At 46.4% G+C, this 20,849-nt stretch overlaps 1 protein-coding gene across 4 annotated transcripts in view; it reads right to left on the reverse strand.

The window, feature by feature from the left end:
- Window positions 1–20,849, reverse strand: part of LOC135906378 (putative helicase MOV-10) — a 125,794-nt gene that overhangs the window by 60,659 nt on the left and 44,286 nt on the right. For all 4 annotated transcript variants that reach the window (XM_065437768.2, XM_065437759.2, XM_065437750.1 and 1 more), the window contains 2 exons: window positions 14,239–14,401; window positions 743–912 (listed from right to left, as the gene is read on the reverse strand). In XM_065437768.2, the coding sequence (XP_065293840.1) occupies window positions 743–912; window positions 14,239–14,401 (333 nt within the window). The remainder of the gene's footprint in view (window positions 1–742; window positions 913–14,238; window positions 14,402–20,849) is intronic.

Consider the following 20,849-nt stretch of genomic DNA (forward strand, 5'->3'; position numbering starts at 1 on the left):
CTGGTCAAAAAGAAGCTAAACTGTATTGGGTCATTTTTCATCTCTTGATTGCAAACGTTGGCTCCGGGAAATTGTATGCAACAGCATCATATCAACGAGGTTCTACTGTACTGACAAAAAGAGCTACTCGCAAGTCATGTGAAAAACTTATTTATACAAATATTCTTTGACATTTTAAACAAATCACATCAGCAAAAGCAAACAGATGCATGCTTGGTGATCCCCTTCTTAATTCCATCTACGCATATTTTTTAACAAAGGGGAAAAAGCACAACAAACAGTACAAACAGGCATGCTTCGCAAAAGGTGTGATGCTTGTAATTACAAGCCCTTGGTGATGTACATTATCAAATGCATTCTGATAATTTCTGTGTCATCTTAGACCTGTAAAGGCTCTAAACACGCATTAGTCGGGAAAATGTCCTCTCAATACCGTAGCTATTATTCACAATGCAGAGCAACGTCAGTGCTGTGTTCACTAGGATTGGGTAGCGGGCAGCGGTGTCCTGCCAGTTAGTCAACACAAAAGTGCTGTTCTCAGTGCTTTGTTCTATCAGATATTCTTTGAACTCATCTTTTAGAGAATGCACTTTGGGATGAACTTCAGGGAGAAATCAGGTATAACCCAACCTATTCAGGAATTCAGGTTTTACCTGAAAACAGAGGACCCATATATAAGTAAAAGTTTGCTATTAGGCCATAGAAGTAAAAGAAACATGTTGAAAATAATGCTCTATCTTACCGTTCACAAAAACTGATAAGGAGGGAACCTTTTCTTGACTCAAAAACGAAGCCTTCATACTCCAACACTTCCATTACTTGACTCGATGGTTCACACTGTTCACTTGAAATACGCACAAAGATGTTGTCTCCTTTCAATACAGATGGGCGGCCTTCTACTAAGCCTGGAACCTGAATTAAGGAATTCAATTTGCAAGAAATTCAGAAGTGCACATTCACATGCCTATATTTTTCCCCATATAATAAAGATAACACACAAAAAAGTGGCCCCAAATTACATATTTACATCAAATTCTCAAATAAAAACAGAGGCTTTGTCTCCTCCAAGCAATCGTATTCACTGGCTTAGTGCAAAAGTTACATGAAATAAGATTTGGTGTGATTTACAAGCCACACTTGTGACAACAATACCAGGAGAGAAAAAAAGTCTCAGCCTGTACACTCCATCTCAAGCCTGTACACTCCACCGAGAGCCAGATATTCACACAGATGTCATAGCCACAGGGGCAGCAAAAACAGTGGAAAGGTTAGAATGTGGATTGACCCATTTCTGAATTCTCAAATACTTTTGATTGTAGACATACATACAGACTGTAAAAAATAATGAAACCATGCTATGATTAACTACAGTCAAAACTGTGAACAACAGTCAGGCTATCACTCCAAATACACTGCTTGAAGCTCTGCCAGAGGCGAAATTCCATGTTCTTGAGAGTCTTCTAACACAAGAGTTTCACAGAAGCAGCACAACATGAGTCTGGTCATGACTCCTGTCATGTACAAATTGGCTTCGTTCATTTTGACAAAGAATGCAGACTGCAGGGATGGATATCACACAATCCTTTTAAATTAGAAACCTGTTGGTATTTACAGAAGATTCTCAGCTTCCTTTTAAGATGCAGACTAACAAGAAGAAAACACCAAAATTCACGAATTTGACAAATTCTCACTGACGTGTGCAACATTTCAGGAAGAACACATCAAATACTGCTTCAGCAGTTAACATTCACACCTTTTCTATCATGATGCACATAATCCTGTACCCATCATAGGCAAAGGTAACGCATCAGTTCTCCAGTTTACCAGATCTCCTGTCTTCCCCACATTTTGCCATTTCATTGCTCACTTCATTGCAGTGCCATTCACGTGCCAAGCCTTCAATGTATCACACATTACGACCTCACGTTGCACTGTCGCTCAAACACCAATGCACCATTCTATTCTACATCACCACCATTGCGTTCTCTCCATGCTCTTCGCTCGCTCTGAGGTCCCCGAGAGCACACCCTGCAATGACCTCTTAATCACTTATAATGGTGCAAGGTGCTTTTCAAGACCAGCATTAGAACATAGAGTGCTTCAATCAACATTGTGCAGTTTCAGCTGGATGCTTTCATCTCTCGTCTACAGCATAGCTCACAAATAAAAAACGTTTCGTGGTACACTTAGCACCAATCAGTGGCAATCAACAATTTTAGTCATTATCTGTGCTTACTCCCCCAGCACACTTTTGAAGGTACCTCTAGTCTGTCTGCATATTGAACTATTTCTGTGAAAAGCTTCAGTTCACTACCATAATTGTTCTGTCTGTAACGGTTGTTTACAAATAGCACAGACTTCTATGTTATATAGGGTTGCTTGCTAGGCTAAACAACTTTAGTAATTATATGTGCTTGTTCTGGTTACCACAGCTGATTTCTGAAAACACCTTCAGTGTGTCCACAACCCGCCACAGTAGGCTAATGGCTATGGTGTTGTGCTGCTGAGCTCAAGGGCATCGGAATGTGGCAGCCGCATTCCGGTTGAGGCAGAATGCAAAATTATCTATATATTGTGCATTGGGTGCATGTTAAAGACCCCGAGTGGTCAAAATTAAACAGAACGCCCCCCCCCCCCCCCCTCCCCGCAATACAGCGTGCCTCATAATCAGATCGTGGTTCCAGCACATAAAACAACAGAATTTTTAGTCTGTCCACACTGTATAAAATCATCATCATCTTCATGTCCACGGCAGGATGAAGGCCTCTTAAAGTGCTCTCCAATTACCTCTGTCTTGCACCAGCTGACCCCATCTTATGCCTGCAACTTTTGCCATTTCATCACACCACCTAATTCTCTGCCATCCTCAACTGCACTTCCCTTCTCTTTCCACCCATGCTGTAATTTCAATAGACCACCCATTACACATTACATGGCCTACCCACAGTGGCGTCACTAGGGGTAGGGATGGGGACAGACCACCCTGGGCGCAGCCCACTGAGGGGGTGCAACCCGGCGAGCAGCAGCTGTAATGCAGTCGCCACTCAGGCCTTTGCATTCTTTGCAGCTCGAAACGAAATGTGGTAAACATCTGCACCCAAGGCAGCTGAATGGGCCAATGAAAAGAATGGGCTAAAGGCTAAACCCCATGCGCGCGATTTTGCGCGCGACAGCGACGGCTTTGCGCAACGGATCGGGCTGTCGCTTGAACAGATCACTCGGTCTTGTCACGCGATCGCTCAGGTTTGCAAATCTAGAATCCGTCGCTCGTCGCCCGGAAGTGCTGAGAGCGACTAGCCAATAGTAGGCAGCCGGAACAGGATGTACATTAGTGACATACTACCGGTTTGCGCACGTGCACGCTTCTCAGTATACAAACGGAACGAGCAAACTACCAAATTTTGATATGTAAACAAAATAAACCTATTGCAAGACCTTCAGAAGATTTCATGTTGCTTTGTACAGCCAAACAAATTAACTTAAACAATTATAGCAAGTGCCATGCCAGGTTTGGCGCTAACTCGATCCCCTAATACCGGCAACACTGGAGAGCTGTCGCACGAAGCGGTCGCTCACTTGGAGTTTGACTTCTGGGCAACAAGCGAACGCGACAGCCATCTCCATAGTGTCGCTTGTCGCTGTCGCGGAAGAAATCACTTGCGTGGGGTTTATACTTAAAGCAGATAAGTGCTGATGGAACAGCGTGCTTGGTGTTCCTTATGTGATCGTTTTAATAACACTCTGCTAGGCTGCTTACAATAAACAAAAGCATCAAGGATAACACATATTACAAATACAACAATCGCTCATTTCCCACTTGCGGAAAGAAATAAAGTTGCCCGTCAAATGTATTGTCTCTTTCTATTTGTTCATTCTGTCACTAAAAACTGCACACACATGCCCACTGTTCTTCTTCTGTGTAAAGAGATGGCTTGAAGGCTAGAAAGCTAGAATATTTTGCTTATTATAAGAACCCTAAAATATGGCTACTACATTCTCAAAGGTATGAATGGCAGGCCATATAATGTAAGGTAATGTAAAAAAAAATTTTCACCGCAATTAACGACACCTGCATGATCTATCACTGAATATAATTTATTAGTTCTTTCATACAATAAGCGCAAATAAATCCTGGAAATTATGGGACAGGCACTGAACCATGGGCTCCCAATTATACAATAAGCGCAAATAAATCCTGGAAATTATGGGACAGGCACTGAACCATGGGCTCCCAATTATGTATATAACTCCGACCAAAATATACAAAGCAAGGTGTTTATGCAGCAGTGCTAATCAGTGTTGCATTCAATGCCTGAAACTGCAGCAAACACTAAATTCAGCAATAAAGTCGCAAAGAAAACAGCACATTGAATTGTTTGAGCGCATAAAAGACAAAAACAAAGGCCAAATTACAAGGAGAAATAAATGCCGGATTACATGCAAAAACAGAAACACTGCTCTTTTAAATCGTTTCACATTAACTCTCCAAAATGTACGGTAAAAAATGGGAGGGAGTGGAAAGAGAAGAGGCGAGGCAGGAGGGCGACACGCCAAGCAGCTTCACTGGGTGCCGGGAAGCCGAGTCATGCCACTGCCCGCCCAGCTTCATTTTCCCTCTTAATGTCAATTAGTCCGTTATACCATGTGCTTTTCGTTTTTAATTTGAACAATTGTTTTTTTAATCACACAGAGGTTATAGGGCACTTTAGCCTGCTAAGGCGAATTACCTGAAGAGGCAGGCATTACTTGTGCAACAAAATGCTCGCGCGTTCATCTTGTTCCACAGCAGGCTCCAATGCCACTCCTCGTGCTAGCATTCCCATACTGCCCTTCCCTCTGCAAAGGCACTGACGACACTGGCCCACTGCCAGTCGGTGCGGTGATTTCGGTCTCAAATTTTTTGCCCAAATATACTTGCGCCTTCACCGTCGTCTTCTTCCACAGCTGGCTCCGATGCCGCTCCTCATGCTGGTGTTCCCATACTGCCCCTCTCTCAGCTAAGGCATTGACAGCACTGGCCTGCTGCCTGTCGGTGCGGTAATTTCGGTCTCAAATTCTCTGCCTCAATATATCGTGCATTGAAAACATGTATACAGCTGCGCTCAAATTTCACTTAGGGAGTATCATAATCATGCAAAATTTTTTTAATGTTCACTTTAGTGTACATATTCCAATGGTGAAATCGAAGCCAAGCAGCAGTGAAATCATGTCTGCTTAGCAGAAATCCTAAAGTTAGCGCAAATTTCAAGATATCTGCTTTCAAGATTGGCTGAAAAATGGATTGGCATTACAGCTGTGTTCATCCCAAAGTGCTTGACATACACGTTTGGTAAATTGTTAGCTGGAATGCTCAATGTATTTGTTGCACACTTTAAGTCCAGACATCTCGAAAGTGGCGCTAGTTTAGATTTCTGCTAAGCAAACATGACTTCACTACTGCTCAGCTTTCAATTGCGACATGTGCCCTAAAGTGAAAAATGTTATAGTTAATTAGGCAATATTTTCTAATTAGCTATAAATTGCAATTTTTCGTGCAAGCAACATTTAAATCTTCAATAAATGCATCCAAAATGCAGAACTACGTTGTCCGTCACAGGCAATTCTTGAAAAATTTGTTCAAACCAAAAAAAAAAAAGCAGGTGATATATGTGCAATACTCCAGCTCACTACCCTAATTCCTCCGTCAGCAGGAATCGATTGAAAGTACTGTAGTGAGCAAAGTGTGGAGGCTAGACATGGAGCAAACACAGGCATGGTCACAATAGATATGGCACAGAACTAATATAGTAACTGCTGACGCAGTAAAGGAAGCTACATAATGCAGGCATTAAAAATCCCCTAGTCAGGTAGGCTGTATCCTATGCGAATCAAGTGACAGTGACAGAGACACATGAAGTCTGTAGGTCCCTTCATCTTTTTTACTAAGTCACCAGTTTCCTTTACGTAAATGCACACAGGCATTCAGGGGGGTAATTTAACAGCCTGGCCTGATATGGTGCTTCTTTTTAGTGCCCCTTTAAAGTACAATCGACTAAACGTAATGCCATAAGCCTTTCTGTGACAAACAAGATATACAGTAATACCTCGTTAACTCGAAGTAGTAAAAACCAGGAAAAAATTAGAGATAAGTGGATTTTCGAGATAAGCAAAATTGCACAAATCGCCGTGAAAAATCGAGTTCTTTCCAATAATATTGTTATGCGAACGAAGGATTAACAACTGGGGACTATTTACAAAGTATATTTATAAATGATAATGCAGCGCTGGCCAGTTCAGCTGACAGCTCGACAGCCAGGGAGCGTGCGTCGTCTTCGTTGGGACACCCGCGTGCATCGCCTACAAGAAATGCGCAATATGCATGTATCATTACGCCCGGCGGCAGAAGCACCATCCCGGTGCGTATAAATGTCGATGATAACAAGAGAGTAATATGGTTTGAGGCATGCGACATGCACAACACCAGTGGAATTCGCGGCAGATGGGGCACTGGTAACGACTGGGGCCTTTTTGTACGTAACTGGAGTCACGGCACACAGCACTCGATATGGGCCTGTGTACCAAAACAGAAGTTTTTCTGACAGGCCAACGTGACGAGTAGGGGACCACAAGAGTACCAGAGATCCAGGCGAAAAGTGGACATCTCTGTGTTGGAGATTGTACAAATGCCATTGTTTCTCTTGTGAGGTCAGTAGGCTAGCGCATGCAATTTTGCGTGCTTGGGCTGCCCTGGTGATGGCATCAAGTGCATACTCGCTGGTTTCTGCTGCGGCGGATGGAAGGGATGCGTCCCGTGGCAATGTGGGTTCTCAGCCGAACAATACAAAGAACGGGGAATAACCGGCAGTGTCGTGACGCAAAGAATTATATGCCAAAGTGACATAGGGTAGGGCAAGGTCCCAATCAGCATGGTCGGACAAGACAAACTTTGCAAGCATGTCTGTTAGGGTACAATTCAGATGCTCCGTGAGACCATTAGTCTGTGGATGGTAAGACGTAGTCAGCTTGTGCTTGGTTGAGCAGGACTGCAGAATGTCAGCAATGACTTTAGAAAGAAATGTCCGACCATGGTCTGTGAGCAGTTGGTGTGGAGCACCATGCTGCAGAATCACGTCGCGTAAAATAAAATCGGCGACATCTGTGGTGCAGCTCGTTGGAAGGGCTCTAGTGATGGCTTAGCGTGTAGTGTAATCTGTCGCCACAGCGACCCACTTGTTGCCAGACGTGGACAGAGGGAAAGGGCCAAGTAAGTCCAGGCCAACGTGAAAGAACGGCTCCAAAGGAATGTCGAGCGGTTCAAGGCATCCGGCAGGCAGCGTCGATGGTGTTTTTCGGCGCTGGCATTTCTCACACACCGCAACATATTTCCAGACGGAGCAGGCAAGGCCTGGCCAAAAGAAGCATCGGCGAATCCGGTCGTAGGTGCGGGAGACGCCCAGGTGACCTGCCGTTGGTAAATCGTGAAGTTCTTGGAGAACAGCTGACTGGAGGTGCTTAGGAATGACGAGGAGTAGGGCAGGACCATCAGGGCGTACATTGTGCCAGTATAATACACCATCCTTGAGAAAAAACAGGTAAAGGGACGAATCAGAAGACGAAAATTAGAAGCCATAAATGATGGTGGCATCACAATGGCAAGGTGGCATCACGGCGTTGCTCGTTGGCAACGTGTAGAAGCTAAGAAATGGAGAAAACGCAAGCGTCAGCATCGGGGTCAGGGTCGGCGGGCAGTTCGCCCACTGGACAGCGTGATGAACAGTCTGCGTCTTGATGTAATCGGCCCGACTTGTACACTACTGCATAGGAATATTCTTGCAGCCACAGAGCCCAGCGACCAAGCCGGCCAGTAGGATCCTTGAGTGAGGAAAGCCAGCAGAGCGCGTGCTGGTCCGTGATGACAGAGAAGTGCGTGCCATACAAGTATGGGCAGAATTTGGAAACTGCCCAAACGAGAGCCAGGCATTCACGATCTGTAATTGAATAGTTGCGCTCCGCTGCTGTGAGGCAGCTAGCGCAGGCAATAACGCGATCTTGACCCTGTTGGTGTTGGGCTGAGACGGCTCCAATACCGTGACCATGGACCTCTGTAGGAGAGGATGGGTCAAAGTATAGGTGGTGTGGTGAGAATGTTGGTAAGCTGAGCAAATGTGGCAGTTTGAGTGGGGCCCCACGTAAATGGGACATCCTTCTTCAGAAGATCAGTAAGAGGTCGGGCAATTGCTGCAAAGTCTTTAATGAAGCATCGAAAGTAGGAGCAGAGTCTGACAAAACTTCAGACGTCTTTAACAGACTGAGGTACAGGCAAAGACGTGACAGCACGAATTTTCTCCGGGCCTGGTTGAATACCGGAAGCGTCGATGAGGTGGCCCAGCACTTTAATCTGCCGACGACCGAAGTGACACTTCGATGAATTTAGTTGCAGCCCAGCCTCGAGGAAGACTTGAACAGCCGATAAGCACTCAAGGTGCGTCTCAGATGTAGGTGAAAATACAAGAATGTCATCTAGGTAGCAGAGGCATGTTGACCATTTGAACCCTTGAAGCAAAGAGTCCATCATACGTTTGAACGTTGCTGGGGCGTTGAATAGACCGAATGGCATAACTTTGAATTGATATAGGCCATCAGGGGTGACGAATGCGGTCTTCTCTTGGTCCTTTTCATCCAGAGAAATTTGCTAATAACCAGACCGAAGATCTAATGATGAAAAGTATTTGGCACTGTGGTCAATGTGAGGCAAGGGGTAGAAGTCTTTCTTGGTAATGCGGTTTAGATGATAATCTACGCAGAAACGCCATGTGCCATCTTTCTTTTTAACAAGTACCACAGGCGACGCCCAAGGGCTCAATGAAGGTTTAACAATACCTTTGGCAAGCATCTTGTTCACTTCATCTTGAATAACCTTGCGCTCTGAAGCAGAAACTCGATATGGCCGGCGTTGAATAGGACTGGCATCACCAGTATTTATGAAATGCTTAACAATTGAAGTCTGGCTTAATTAATGGTAGGAAACCAAAAGGCGACACAGTGCTGCTGCTTGTTCAGGCAAGCAGCAATCATGGGACGAAATGTTGCGTCAAGGCAAATAGCATCATGTGGGCATGGTGAAGAATCGGAGCAGAGATCTACGGAAAATGTCATGACGGGTCATCCCCAATAGCACGCAGCATTGCAACCGATATGGCTTTGGGTAGAACTTCCTTTGTCAGACCAAATTAACGACAAGGAGGCATGTCCATTTATCGCCGACGGTGACGACGGAGTGGGGCACAGTGATATTGCGCATCAAAAGGACATCAGGAACGAGAGTGGTGATGTAATCACCATCGGGTACAGGAAAAGATGATAGTAAATCGATGAAAGTCACGGTATTAGGCAGCAGGTAAACGAAGGCGATCGTACTAAAGTTTTTCGGCAGTTCGGCATGAATATGAGCAAGTAGAGGAAGTTCGAGGCAAAGGGTACCAGCAGAACAGTCGATCAAAGCCGAATGCGCCATAAGAAAGTAGAGTGCGAGGATTAGGTGATGGGGACCATTTCTCGGCACTGTCAAAAGAACAGGAACGTGGCAGTCGGCGATACTTATACGGGAAGTACACATTCCAGTGACGTCAACAGTGCTGCCATCGGCCACACATACGGCTCGTGTAGTAGCAGGCGTGGAGACCTTCGTCGGTCGACAATGGAGGTTAGAACTCATTACGAACATCTGTTGCACTCGAGTATCTATTAATGCCGTCAAAGGGACACCGTCGACGTGAGCAAGTAAGTTCTGGTTCGTTTGGAGCATCAATGGAGGATTTCGACACAACGACGATAATGCAGCACTACCTCCAGGAGCTGCATGGTACAGTTTTCCGTCCTGAAAGGTCCATAATTGGTCAGCGACGAATAGCGGCGTGGCTAGGGCGACGGAGACCAATGGCGCTGTGGTGACGGCGAGCGAGCAAGACGACTGCCATCAACGGATACGTCCGTGGTAGGAGGCATACGGCGAGGCGAGTAACGGCGCGGGTCGGCATAAGGGCGAGGAGACGGGGAAAAGGAGCTCGAATACGGCGACGTCCAGGAGGTGCGGCAGTGGCGAGCGTCATGGCCAATGCGGAGGCAACGGGAGAACTGTGGAATGACGCGGCAGCCTTTGGCGAGCTCAAAGCGGCGGCATTCCTTGACAATGACGTCGATGATGGGCACATTGTTGAAAACCAACAAGTTGAACGCCTCGTCTGCGATCCCTTTGAGTACGTGGCCGACTTTGTCAACCTCAGCCATTTGGCCATAGACTTTCCGGCAAAGAGCGAGCATGTCTTGTATGTACGAAACATAGGATTCAGTAAATGACTGAACTCGGGTAGCAAGCTCTTTCCCAGCAGCCAGTTGCCGACCGGTGGGATTTCCAAAGAGGTCGACGAGCTTCTCCTTGAAAGCATCCCAGCTAGAGATCTCGTCCTCATGTGTCCGGAACCAGACACGAGGAGTTCCGCCCAAGTAGAATAGGACATTGGCTAGCATAATGGTAGGGTACCAGGGGTTGTTTTGGCTAACACGCTCATACAGGTTGAGCCAGTCCTCAACGTCAACACTATCTTGGCCGGAGAATATGCCAGGATCGCGGGGATTGGTAACCGTAACGTACGTTGTTGTCGGGGTCGCAGGAGTAGGAGGAGACGAGGTGTCGTCACCGGGAGGCATGGAAGAAAGCAGGATGGTGCGGGCGCTGCGGAGCTCCGTGGCGAGGACGGGGAACAGCACCCGCCACCAAAATGTTACTCGAACAAAGGATTAAGACTGGAGACTATTTACAAAGTATATTTACAAAAGGGTAACTGCAGCGCTGGCCAGTTCAGCTGACAGCTCGAGAGCTAGAGGGCATTCATCGTCTTTGTCAAAGCGTACGCGTGCATCAGCCATAAGAAACACGCAATATACATGTATCAATATTGTTACGCGAAGGACGAGTCAGTAAGATGAGCAACTATTTACAGGTTATATTTACAACAGCGGTTGCAGCGCTGACCGGTTAGATTCACAGCGCAAGCGCAGTTTGTTCTTCCTCCTCTTTTCTCGAGTGATGGCGCCTGCGCGCTTCGTACAAACAATCAAATACCACACACGTGTAGCATAATCCCCCGGCGGCAGAAGCGACGTCCCGTAGCATCTAAATATCATCACTGGGAGGGTGATACTGCTTCAGTCGTGTAACGTGCACGACATAACTGGACTGGGAAGCAGATGGGGCATCAGGGGCAATCTCGTAGGTGACGGGAGTCACGGCACGAAGCACTCGGTATGGGCCTGTGTAATGAGACAGCAGTTTTTCTGACAGGCCGACCTGACGCGGTGGAGACCATAGAAGCACCAAAGAACCAGGCGGGAAACGCTCGTCTCGGTGTCGCCGGTCGTACAACCGCCTTTGACTCTCTTGGGATTTCAGAAGGCGGTCACGAGCAATTTCCCTTGCGTGGGCACAGTGGCCGATGGCGTCAAGTGCATATTCATTCGTCGGTGCCGCGTGAACAGGGATGGTAGTGTCGAGGGGCAGTGCTGGTTCTCGGCCGAACAGAAGGAAAAATGGGGAATAACCGGCTGTGTCGTGGCGAGAGGAATTATAAGCAAATGTGACAAATGGTAGAGCGAGGACCCAGTCAGTGTGATCTGAAGAGACATATTTCGCGAGCATGTCTGTGAGAGTGCGATTGAGATGCTCCGTGAGGCCATTTGTTTGTGGATGGTATGACGTGGATAGCTTGTGCCTCGTGGCACAGGACTGCAGGATGCCAGCAATAACTTTTGATAGGAATGTCCGGCCACGGTCTGTGAGCAGTTGGTGTGGAGCACCATGCTGCAGAATCACGTCGCGTAAAATAAAATCGGCGACATCTGTGGTGCAGCTCGTTGGAAGGGCTCTGGTGATGGCGTAGCGTGTAGTGTAATCTGTCACCACACCGATCCACCTGTTTCCAGAGGTAGAAAGAGGAAAAGGGCCAAATAAGTCCAAATCAACCCGAAAGAATGGTTCCGCGGAAATGTCGGGTGGTTGAAGGCACCCAGCAGGGAGCGTCGATGGCGTCCTGCATCGCTGGCATTTCTCACACGCAGCTACGTATCTGCGAACGAAGCGAGCAAGCAATGGCCAAAAAAAGCCTCGGTGGATTCGGTCGTAGGTACGCGACACACCCAGGTGACTGGCAGTAGGGAGGTCATGAAGTTCATGGTGAATAGCCGAGCGAAGGTGTTTAGGGATCACAAGGAGTAATGCACGGCTGTTGGTGTGAACATTGTGGCAATAGAGTACGCCATCTTGAAGTGTGAATAAGTGAAAAGAACTGTCGGCAAGTGCCTATTCCAGGTGGTCAATGATGATACGCAAGGACGGGTGACAGCGCTGCTCGTCGGCGACGTGGAGCAGTGGAAAAACAGAGAAAACACAGGCATCAGCGTCAGTATCAGACGTAGAGGTCGCATCTTCGATGGGGTAGTGAGAGAGGCAATCAGCGTCTTGGCGTTGGCGTCCTGACTTGTAAGTCACTGTGTAGGCATATTCTTGTATTCGGAGGGCCCACCGACCGAGCCGGCCAGTAGGATCATTGAGCGACGAACGCCAACAGAGCGCATGATGGTCTGTGATTACTGAGAAGGGCTTGCCATATAAATATAGGCGGAACTTTGAAACAGCCCAGACGAAAGCAAGACATTCACGCTCGGTAATCGAATTATTGCGCTCTGCAGTTGTCAGGAGCCGGCTAGCGTAGGCTATAATGCGGTCGTGTCCATGTTGGGAAGCCTTTTTAGAGTTGTTGTCCATGTATTTAAAATCCACCTACGTGCCTTTGAATGGAGACATTTTCCTTCAAAAACAAGGAATATATATAGGTTCGTCTATCGCACCAATTCTGAGTGACCTGTTCCTAGCCAAAATTGACAGAACCCTAGCTGCACGCCTCATGAATTCACAGGTTGCTCATGTGTTCAGGTTCGTGGATGATTATTTAGTTTTAGTGGACAACGTTAATAACAAGAATCAGTCGCTGTTGACACACCTTGAAGGAATTTTCAGAGAGGGGCTAGAGCCATTGGTGATCACAAGTGAAGAGCCAGACGGTGGAGCAATTAGGTTTCTTGACTTAAAACTAAGTCTGGGCTCCAGTCATTGTTGTTGGCAATACGAACCGCGTGCAAATAAGCCTCTTTTGCTCTTCGAATTTGCGCATTCGAAAATCGTAAAACGAGGCATAGTTAAGTCATGTTACAGAAACGCGTTGCAAAAATCGTGCCATCATAGCATTGCTGACAGCTTTCGGGAGCAAACGCGCAGGCTCACGGAGGCAGGTTATCCTTTCCATCTATTAGTATCTGTGACACAATGTTTGCTCAAGGAAATCGGAACCAGGGCACCGTTATCTGGAGAGGAGCCTGCGGTCCAAGCACACGAGAAAAAATAGTGGTGATGACATACATTCATTCGATCGCGCACCGAGTAAAGTAAATTGGTAAAAGATGCGAGGTAAAAGTGTTGTTTTCCGCACCGAAAAAATTTCTGAGCACGTGTGCAATGGTTAACCCAGGTGGCACACAGAAACGAGGCTGTGAAACACAACACAGAAAGAAGTTCGTCGACTGCGCTGAGGGAGTGGTATATTCCATTCCACTTCAGTGCGGCAGAAAGTGCATCGGACAGACTGGACGATGTTTAAACGAAAAATTAAAGGATCATGATTATAATGTTTCAAGAACAGTCGCCGCGCACCTTGGGATACATTGTAGAGATTGCAGATGTCCGCCTTTCATTAAGAATTGTAAGATTGTGAGCAAAGATGGCAGCCAAATAACGCGGGAGATAATCGAAGCCGCTGAGATTGCGCGTTTGGGAAGTATGTGTGTGAGCACGCCCTCAGTATCCCTTAGTGCAAAGGAATTAGATTTCCTCATGCGCTAATCTGAAATTTCGTATCCTGGTCTGTTTTGTGTGATGTCAAGTGCAGCAAAAACGATCACATGACAAAGCCGACTTGGCATTGGTAGATGGCAATGTTTGTCAAAACTATTTTTGTTTTTTGTTTATTTGTTTTTTGTCGCTATCCCCCCCCCCCCATCCCCTGAGTATTTTCCTGAATTTATTTTCACTGACAAGGGAATAAAACGATAGTTGCAAGTAGCACTTTGTGGTGCGTGTCTCTTCTGTGTGTCTCGTCAAAATGTTGCGCAATCCAACCTCTAATAACGAAATACAAAAATTAAGCTTACCTCCAAAACGTACATATCAGTCTGCGTTGCACAAGGATTGAGTTGGGCGCCAAGCATGTCATACTTTCGGATGTCAGTTTGCATCTGGATTTCCTCCAAGTATAAAAGAGTAGAGAAGCGGCCCCAATACGTGTCTTCAGAAATTGGGTCATCTAAATGTTTTCTGCAAATGAGATGGCATCCACAAACAGTTAGACTCCTCATGTGTATAAGCTAAACACTCGAGGCCGACTTACGCTCAATCCACATGACCTTACGCACACCTTCTGTACGCTTCCGGAACTGCAGAAAACTGCACGTGCCAAACACATTTGCCCTAATTTTGGTTTACACTGCTCGTGTGGACCCAGTGTAAACCGAAATTTGTGAAACATGTACACCTGTGTGCGACATGTGCAGTTTGCCACACACACGCACATGTGCGGAAGGTGTGCTGAAGGCCATGCAGATCAACCATAAGCCAGCCCATTACTCTCAACTTTTAGAAGAATGCATTTGCAAAATAATAAAATTTTCTCAAAATGTAGCTGAAAATGGTACCCGATGACTATGCCTTACCCTGTTTTGTTCATTACAAGAATTAAAGTGCCGACAATTCGGCTACACTGCTTATCCTATGGTCCGAAACATACTACAAAAAACATGTCCGTTATTTTACAATTTCCTATCATGAGCATGTCACCGAATACTATGCATGCCTGGTATGTCATTTCACAGTAATATAGGCAATTCTTTGGTCAAAATTTGGCCACCGGTTCTGTATGATACTCAGGAGCTTTAAAAATCTTGTGGATGGTAAAGTGGTGACCTTCATAAATATTTTTATGGGCATTTGCCCCATCTGCATTGGTTATTCGAGTTGAAAGGCATATGGAGTGGTCCTCATCTTCCAAGGCCGTTCTGCCATTCCCGAGTCGGCTGAGCCATTCATACGCTTGGCTGTGGACCACAACTTTATCTCCGAATACTTCTTCAAGGGGAGTATGGAAGCGCGATTCAAAGACGGGACAAAAGAAGACACAAAGGGACACACACAGCGCTGTGCGTGTCCCTTTGTGTTTTCTTTTGTCCCGTCTTTGAATCGTGCTACCATACTCCCCATGAAGATGCATTACCAACAAGCCCATATTGCAACCCTCCGAATACTTGCCACAGCATTCGATAGGTCACCACTGGCGTCTTTCCCAGTCAGAAATAAAACTTCACACAAATTCATTGCTCTTTTAACTCGCTCATTACGATCAACATGAAACACCATCAACATACCATTATAAAAGTGTTAAGTGTGAATGAACATGCTTAACAGCGAAAACATCCAGAATAGCACAATATCATCTTGATGATGCTGTAAGTATCCTCTTTGAATCAGGGCGGTAGTACATGCCACCAAGCTTTTTCTAACTTTGCTGCTGTATGTAAATATTCATTTAAAATTTTGTACCCTAAACTACGTCATACAAAATGGGAAGCTTGCATCATTGCATGCTTCCTCTTCCTTTGTGTCACCAATCTTCCAGTTGGTCCCGCAAATTTACATTTCCACTACTGTCCTTAAATCGCAAGGCCTCAGGTAGCCTAACTACTCCGACATTTATCACTGGATGGATATTGTGACATTCTACCAGAATGTGTTCAATGGTTTCTGAACTATTTTCACATGCTATGCACAAATTGCGATCTAAAAATTTTCTCCTGTAACTCCACATTCTCAGACAACCTTATTTGGCTTCAAACAGCAGGGCACTGCCTTTTGAATTACCACGAAGCTTATTCCTTCCGATTTCATCCTTTGCTGTTCGATATAATGTCATCGCTGACTTCATCTCCTTTGCACCTTTTCAGTATATTCTTTATGCATCTCAGAATTACTGTTTTTAGCACCCTTTTCTCTGCCACTGTCCATAACATTAGTATAATACTTACTTACTGTTTAGTTTCGTGGTCTTTCTGTGCATTCTGAGTCAATATTTTTTTACACAAGTACCCAAATAACCTAGTCACCTATCTATATTTGTTCTCAATCCTCAGTCATCTTTCAAAGTAGGTTTTGAGTCTCACGCACTTCGAAGGATGCTCAGCCCCTGTCTCCTTGTAATGCTTCATTTGTAGCTTTTCTATAGTACAAACTCAGCACTACTCCGCCAAATCAGCACTATTTCCTCTGATTATTCTACAATCCCAACTGCACTTCAGATTTTAAAAGCACAGCACCAAGTTAACAAATGCAAGCACAAAAACCATTACATACACCTATAATTACATACTCCCACAGCACTCTAAATACTCCTAGGTATTTGTGTACACATATCCTTGGTATATCATTTTCCTGCACTACGACTATCCAATCGCAGTAACACCATTAAACACTAAGAAGCCTTCTTTACAGTAGATTTAAATTACAGAGCTTCACCCTCCTCTCCCCTTATGTCTGCAAGAAGCTGAATATCTTTCTAACTATCCCCTTTTATTTATTTATTTTTGTTTTTATGGGGTTTTACGTGCCAAAACCACTTTCTGATTATGAGGCGTGCCATAGTGGGGGACTCCAGAAATTTCGACCACATGGGGCTCTTTAACGTGCACCTAAATCTAAGTACATGGGTGTTTTCGCATTTCGCCCCCATCAAAATGCGGCCGCCAGGGCCCCAACTATCCACTAACAAAACAATATCGTCCATGCACATTAAACATTAAAGACACTGCTCTAGCCCCCCGCCCCCCATTTTGCATACATAAAAGATAACAGTCTAACTTACTTGGCTCCAGCCCCTTTTATATGCTTATAATGTATCATCAACAGAAGTATGGACAGTGGTTAAACATGGTGCACACCCTTCTAGACACCTACTGCTGCATCATTATTTAGTCATTTCTATGTTACCTGAAACTGGATTAGCCAAGTATATTTCTGTTAGAAACTGTATAGCGCCCTTTCACAAGGCCTTCTACTGTAAGAATGTTGCACAATATATTTTTGTTTACGTTTTTGTATGCACCGCTAATGTAAAGGTGTGGCCACTGCTAGCAGGTACACAGCATCCCACAGCAGTGCTCTGCAGAGTGCCACCTCTGGCTCATCATGAAGTCTTACGGCGTAGGCACAATCAAAGTGATAGGCAGAGCAACTGGTGCGTCATCCAAATTGTGTGCCTGCATGCAGAGTTAATAACTCAGAGCCACAAATGCAGGCGATCGAGATACCAACACAGACAGTGAAGGGGAGGAACCATAGATGACAATGTGATAGGTACTTCCCCTAACACCTTGACTGCGGCTGCACCGCAAGACATTCTCGATTCGCCAGTGGTGACACTCCACGAAGCACTGCCATGGGCTCCCGTGTTCCTGCTAACAGTGGCCATGCCTGTACTACTCTTCGTCGAACCAGTGTAACCCGTTTCCAGAAACTTTTGAATTGGCCCTCCTATACATTGTAGAAAATGATGCTTTCATTGCCAAGTCAACAACAACTTGCCACAAGTGAGAACTAAACTAGCAAGTTTCGTACATTATAGCGGCTTCTTCGTTTTCCTCGGTAACAACCCCACCTGCCAAGCTCCTGCGCCATGCTTGGGCCGCTCAAAGCACGTACTTAGAGAACAAAAAAACAGTTCTTTCTTGCTTTCTATTCTGGACGGTCATCTACCTGTCGGCCTATCCCACGACATGTTCCATGGACTATAGGGCCTCGTTTCGGTCTTTATAGCATGCTAACATGGACGTGATCTAAACACACAACCTTTGGGCATCGACGCTGCACCCTTGGAATCGTCAGGCAGCAGCACGGTAAGTGATACGGTTGCCACCAGTACAGGTATCGTGCACCCAGCGAGAAACGAGACAACAGCTGTGGCCTTGGTTGAAGCTGCTTTCGACCTTCGACGCATCGCCACTCATAAAGTACCTGCCTGCACTCTCAGCCCTCTTGCCCGAAGTGGCTGGTGTTGTGGCTCAGGGTAGCATTTACGCCAGGAATCCTCCAGGCACAGAGATGAGTACATTCGCGAGTAGGAGCGAAAGAAAAGGGTTTATTTTACATTATTTACATTGGCTCCAGATATGGAAGCTCACTTCATGTAGGAGCAATTTAAATGTCTGAGCTTGCTACTTGTCTGAGCACACATCAAGACACATCAGGACACACTCAATACACTAAAGGTGTCTGCTTTTAAAGCAGTCGTCTTCTCTAGGTGACTAAACTAGGGAATCTGACGAATGTGTATCGGCCAATCATAATCACTGAAACGTTCGCAAATCACTCCCCATGACATCGCACCGTCCCGCCGGAGACCGCCTTTTATGGTGCACCACTGCCCCCGCATACGTCGCAACCACATGGTAATCTGGGAAACTGAAGTCGACGCAGTTCCCATGATAGTCCTTGACGTTGGCCCCCATTCATCAATTAGTGGGCTCTCTGTGACAGTCAGCTTGTCAGAGTTCAGTGCACAGTGGTCTTCGCGGTAGTTACTGATTCTACGGAGGGTGGCAGTTGTTGTCACCTTGAAGTGAGCTCCTTTGTTTGCACGTCACAGTCTATGTTGGGCCTCATCGTCATCTGGGCGGGTGCTGATGAAACGGCTGCCTCGTGGGAAGCATCCAAGAAATGCTCATCACCGTTTTGAGACGTAACACTAGTGAGTTCAGTGATGTTATCACCGCTGCCGATCCAAACACATCGTATGACCATTTCAAGGTGGTTCTGCTTGCACGCAAGGCTCCTTCAGAGCGCAGGCGCCTTCAACGGCTGCTCAATATCGAAGAACTCGGCAACAGGCGCCCGTCACAGCTGCTTTGTGACACGCAACAACTCCTGAATGGCTGCGGGCAGGACAGGGACAGCCGAATTTTTGTGAGCCATTTCTGCAGTGCTTGCCACAAAATGTTAGAGTGGCATTAGCCACAGCACTTAATTTGCCACAGGAAAAGCTTGCGGACCTTGCTGACCACTTCACAGATTATACCAGCACAAGCACTGTCGTGGTGACAACAACTGAAATTCCACCTCCGAATCTTGAGACCCATCAGACGGGGTTGGAAGCGAAGATTGATGAGCTCGCTAAGCAAATCACTGCGGTACAATTTTGGCCTCGTCAACGCCGTCACCCTTGAGCTCGACGACAACCACTGCTCACATTCAAGGTCGAGATTGTATGGCGATGGTTACTGCTGGTACCATCACAACTTTGGTGCCAGGGCATGCCTGTGTCGTAGTCCTTGCTGCTGGCAGGGAAACTCAACAGCGAGTCACTGATGGTGGCCCATGACTGCTGCACATCAACAAGCCGCCTCTTTTACGTCAGTGACAAGCTCGTCGGTCACCGTTTCTTGGTCGACACAAGTGCCGAGGTCAGTGTCATCCCCGCTACACATGCTGATGGTCAACATTCTGCGATTTTCTTACCACTTCCAAGTGGTCAACAACGTCAAAACTTGCACTTAGAGACAATGTTCCCTTGCACTTGACCTCGGCCTAAAGCGCACTTTTCAGTGGGTGTTTATAGTCGCCGATGTGCATTTGGCCATTCTGGGGGCAGACTTCCGCAGCGCTTTCGGCCTCGGCATCAATCTATGCTCACGTCGTCTCATAGACACTAGGACAAGCGTGTCTGTTCAAGGACTTCTTGCACCAGTCACTTCCACCACGGAAACAGCCCCACACGTGCCTTCGACGACTTTCACCTCGATTCTCGCCAATTTCCCCGCCATCACCCGGCCAAATAACCTGGAGCTTCCAGTTCGCCACACTGTGACCCATCAAATCATCACCACCACGGGACCTCCAGTTTTTTGCTGACCACAGCGACTTGCTGGTAAGTGACTTGCCTTCACACATTGAGAGTTTGACCATATGCTTCAATTAGGGATCATTCCTCTATCCTCGAGCAGCTGGTCATCTGGTCTCCACATGGTTCCAAAGCGTGATCCCAGCAACTGAAGTCCATATGGCAAATACCGCACTCTCAATGCCCGCAGCGCGCCCAATTGCTATTCGCTACCCCACATACATGACTTTACAGTCTGTCTTGCTGGCACGATCATCTACAGCAAAATTGATTTGTTTAAGGCCCACCATCAGATTCCGGTAGAGCCTGCTGATATTCTGAACACCGCCACTGTCTTGCCGTTTGGCCCCTGAGTATGTGCACATGCCGTTCAGGCTCAGAAACACCACACAAAAACATTTCAGCAATTTACCAACGAAGTTACTCGCGGACTTGATTTTGTGTATGTCTAATTGACGACCTACTGGTTGCAAGTTCATCTCGTGAACAGCACGTTTCTCATTTGCACACAATATTTTCACAGCTTCAGGAACACAGTATCGTTGTTAACCCAGACAAATAAGTTTTCGGCGTTGATGACATTGGATTCCTTGGCCACCATTTAAGACGTGAGGGCACCCAAGCGTTAAATAAAGAAGTACAGGCTCTGCAAGCGGTACTAATACACAATAATGAGAGCGAGAGCTCAACCAATAGCATCCGCGCAAGATGGTAGGCTGCGCAGCTCAGCTCGAACCTGGAAGACCAACTCTAGGCAGTCCAGTGAGGCAAGGGAGCCGCCAGGAGACAAGAACTCTTGGTGGTAACCTTGGCGGGTGCCCCAGC

This window comes from Dermacentor albipictus, chromosome 1, assembly GCF_038994185.2.
Source record: "Dermacentor albipictus isolate Rhodes 1998 colony chromosome 1, USDA_Dalb.pri_finalv2, whole genome shotgun sequence".
Lineage (NCBI taxonomy): Eukaryota > Metazoa > Arthropoda > Arachnida > Ixodida > Ixodidae > Dermacentor > Dermacentor albipictus.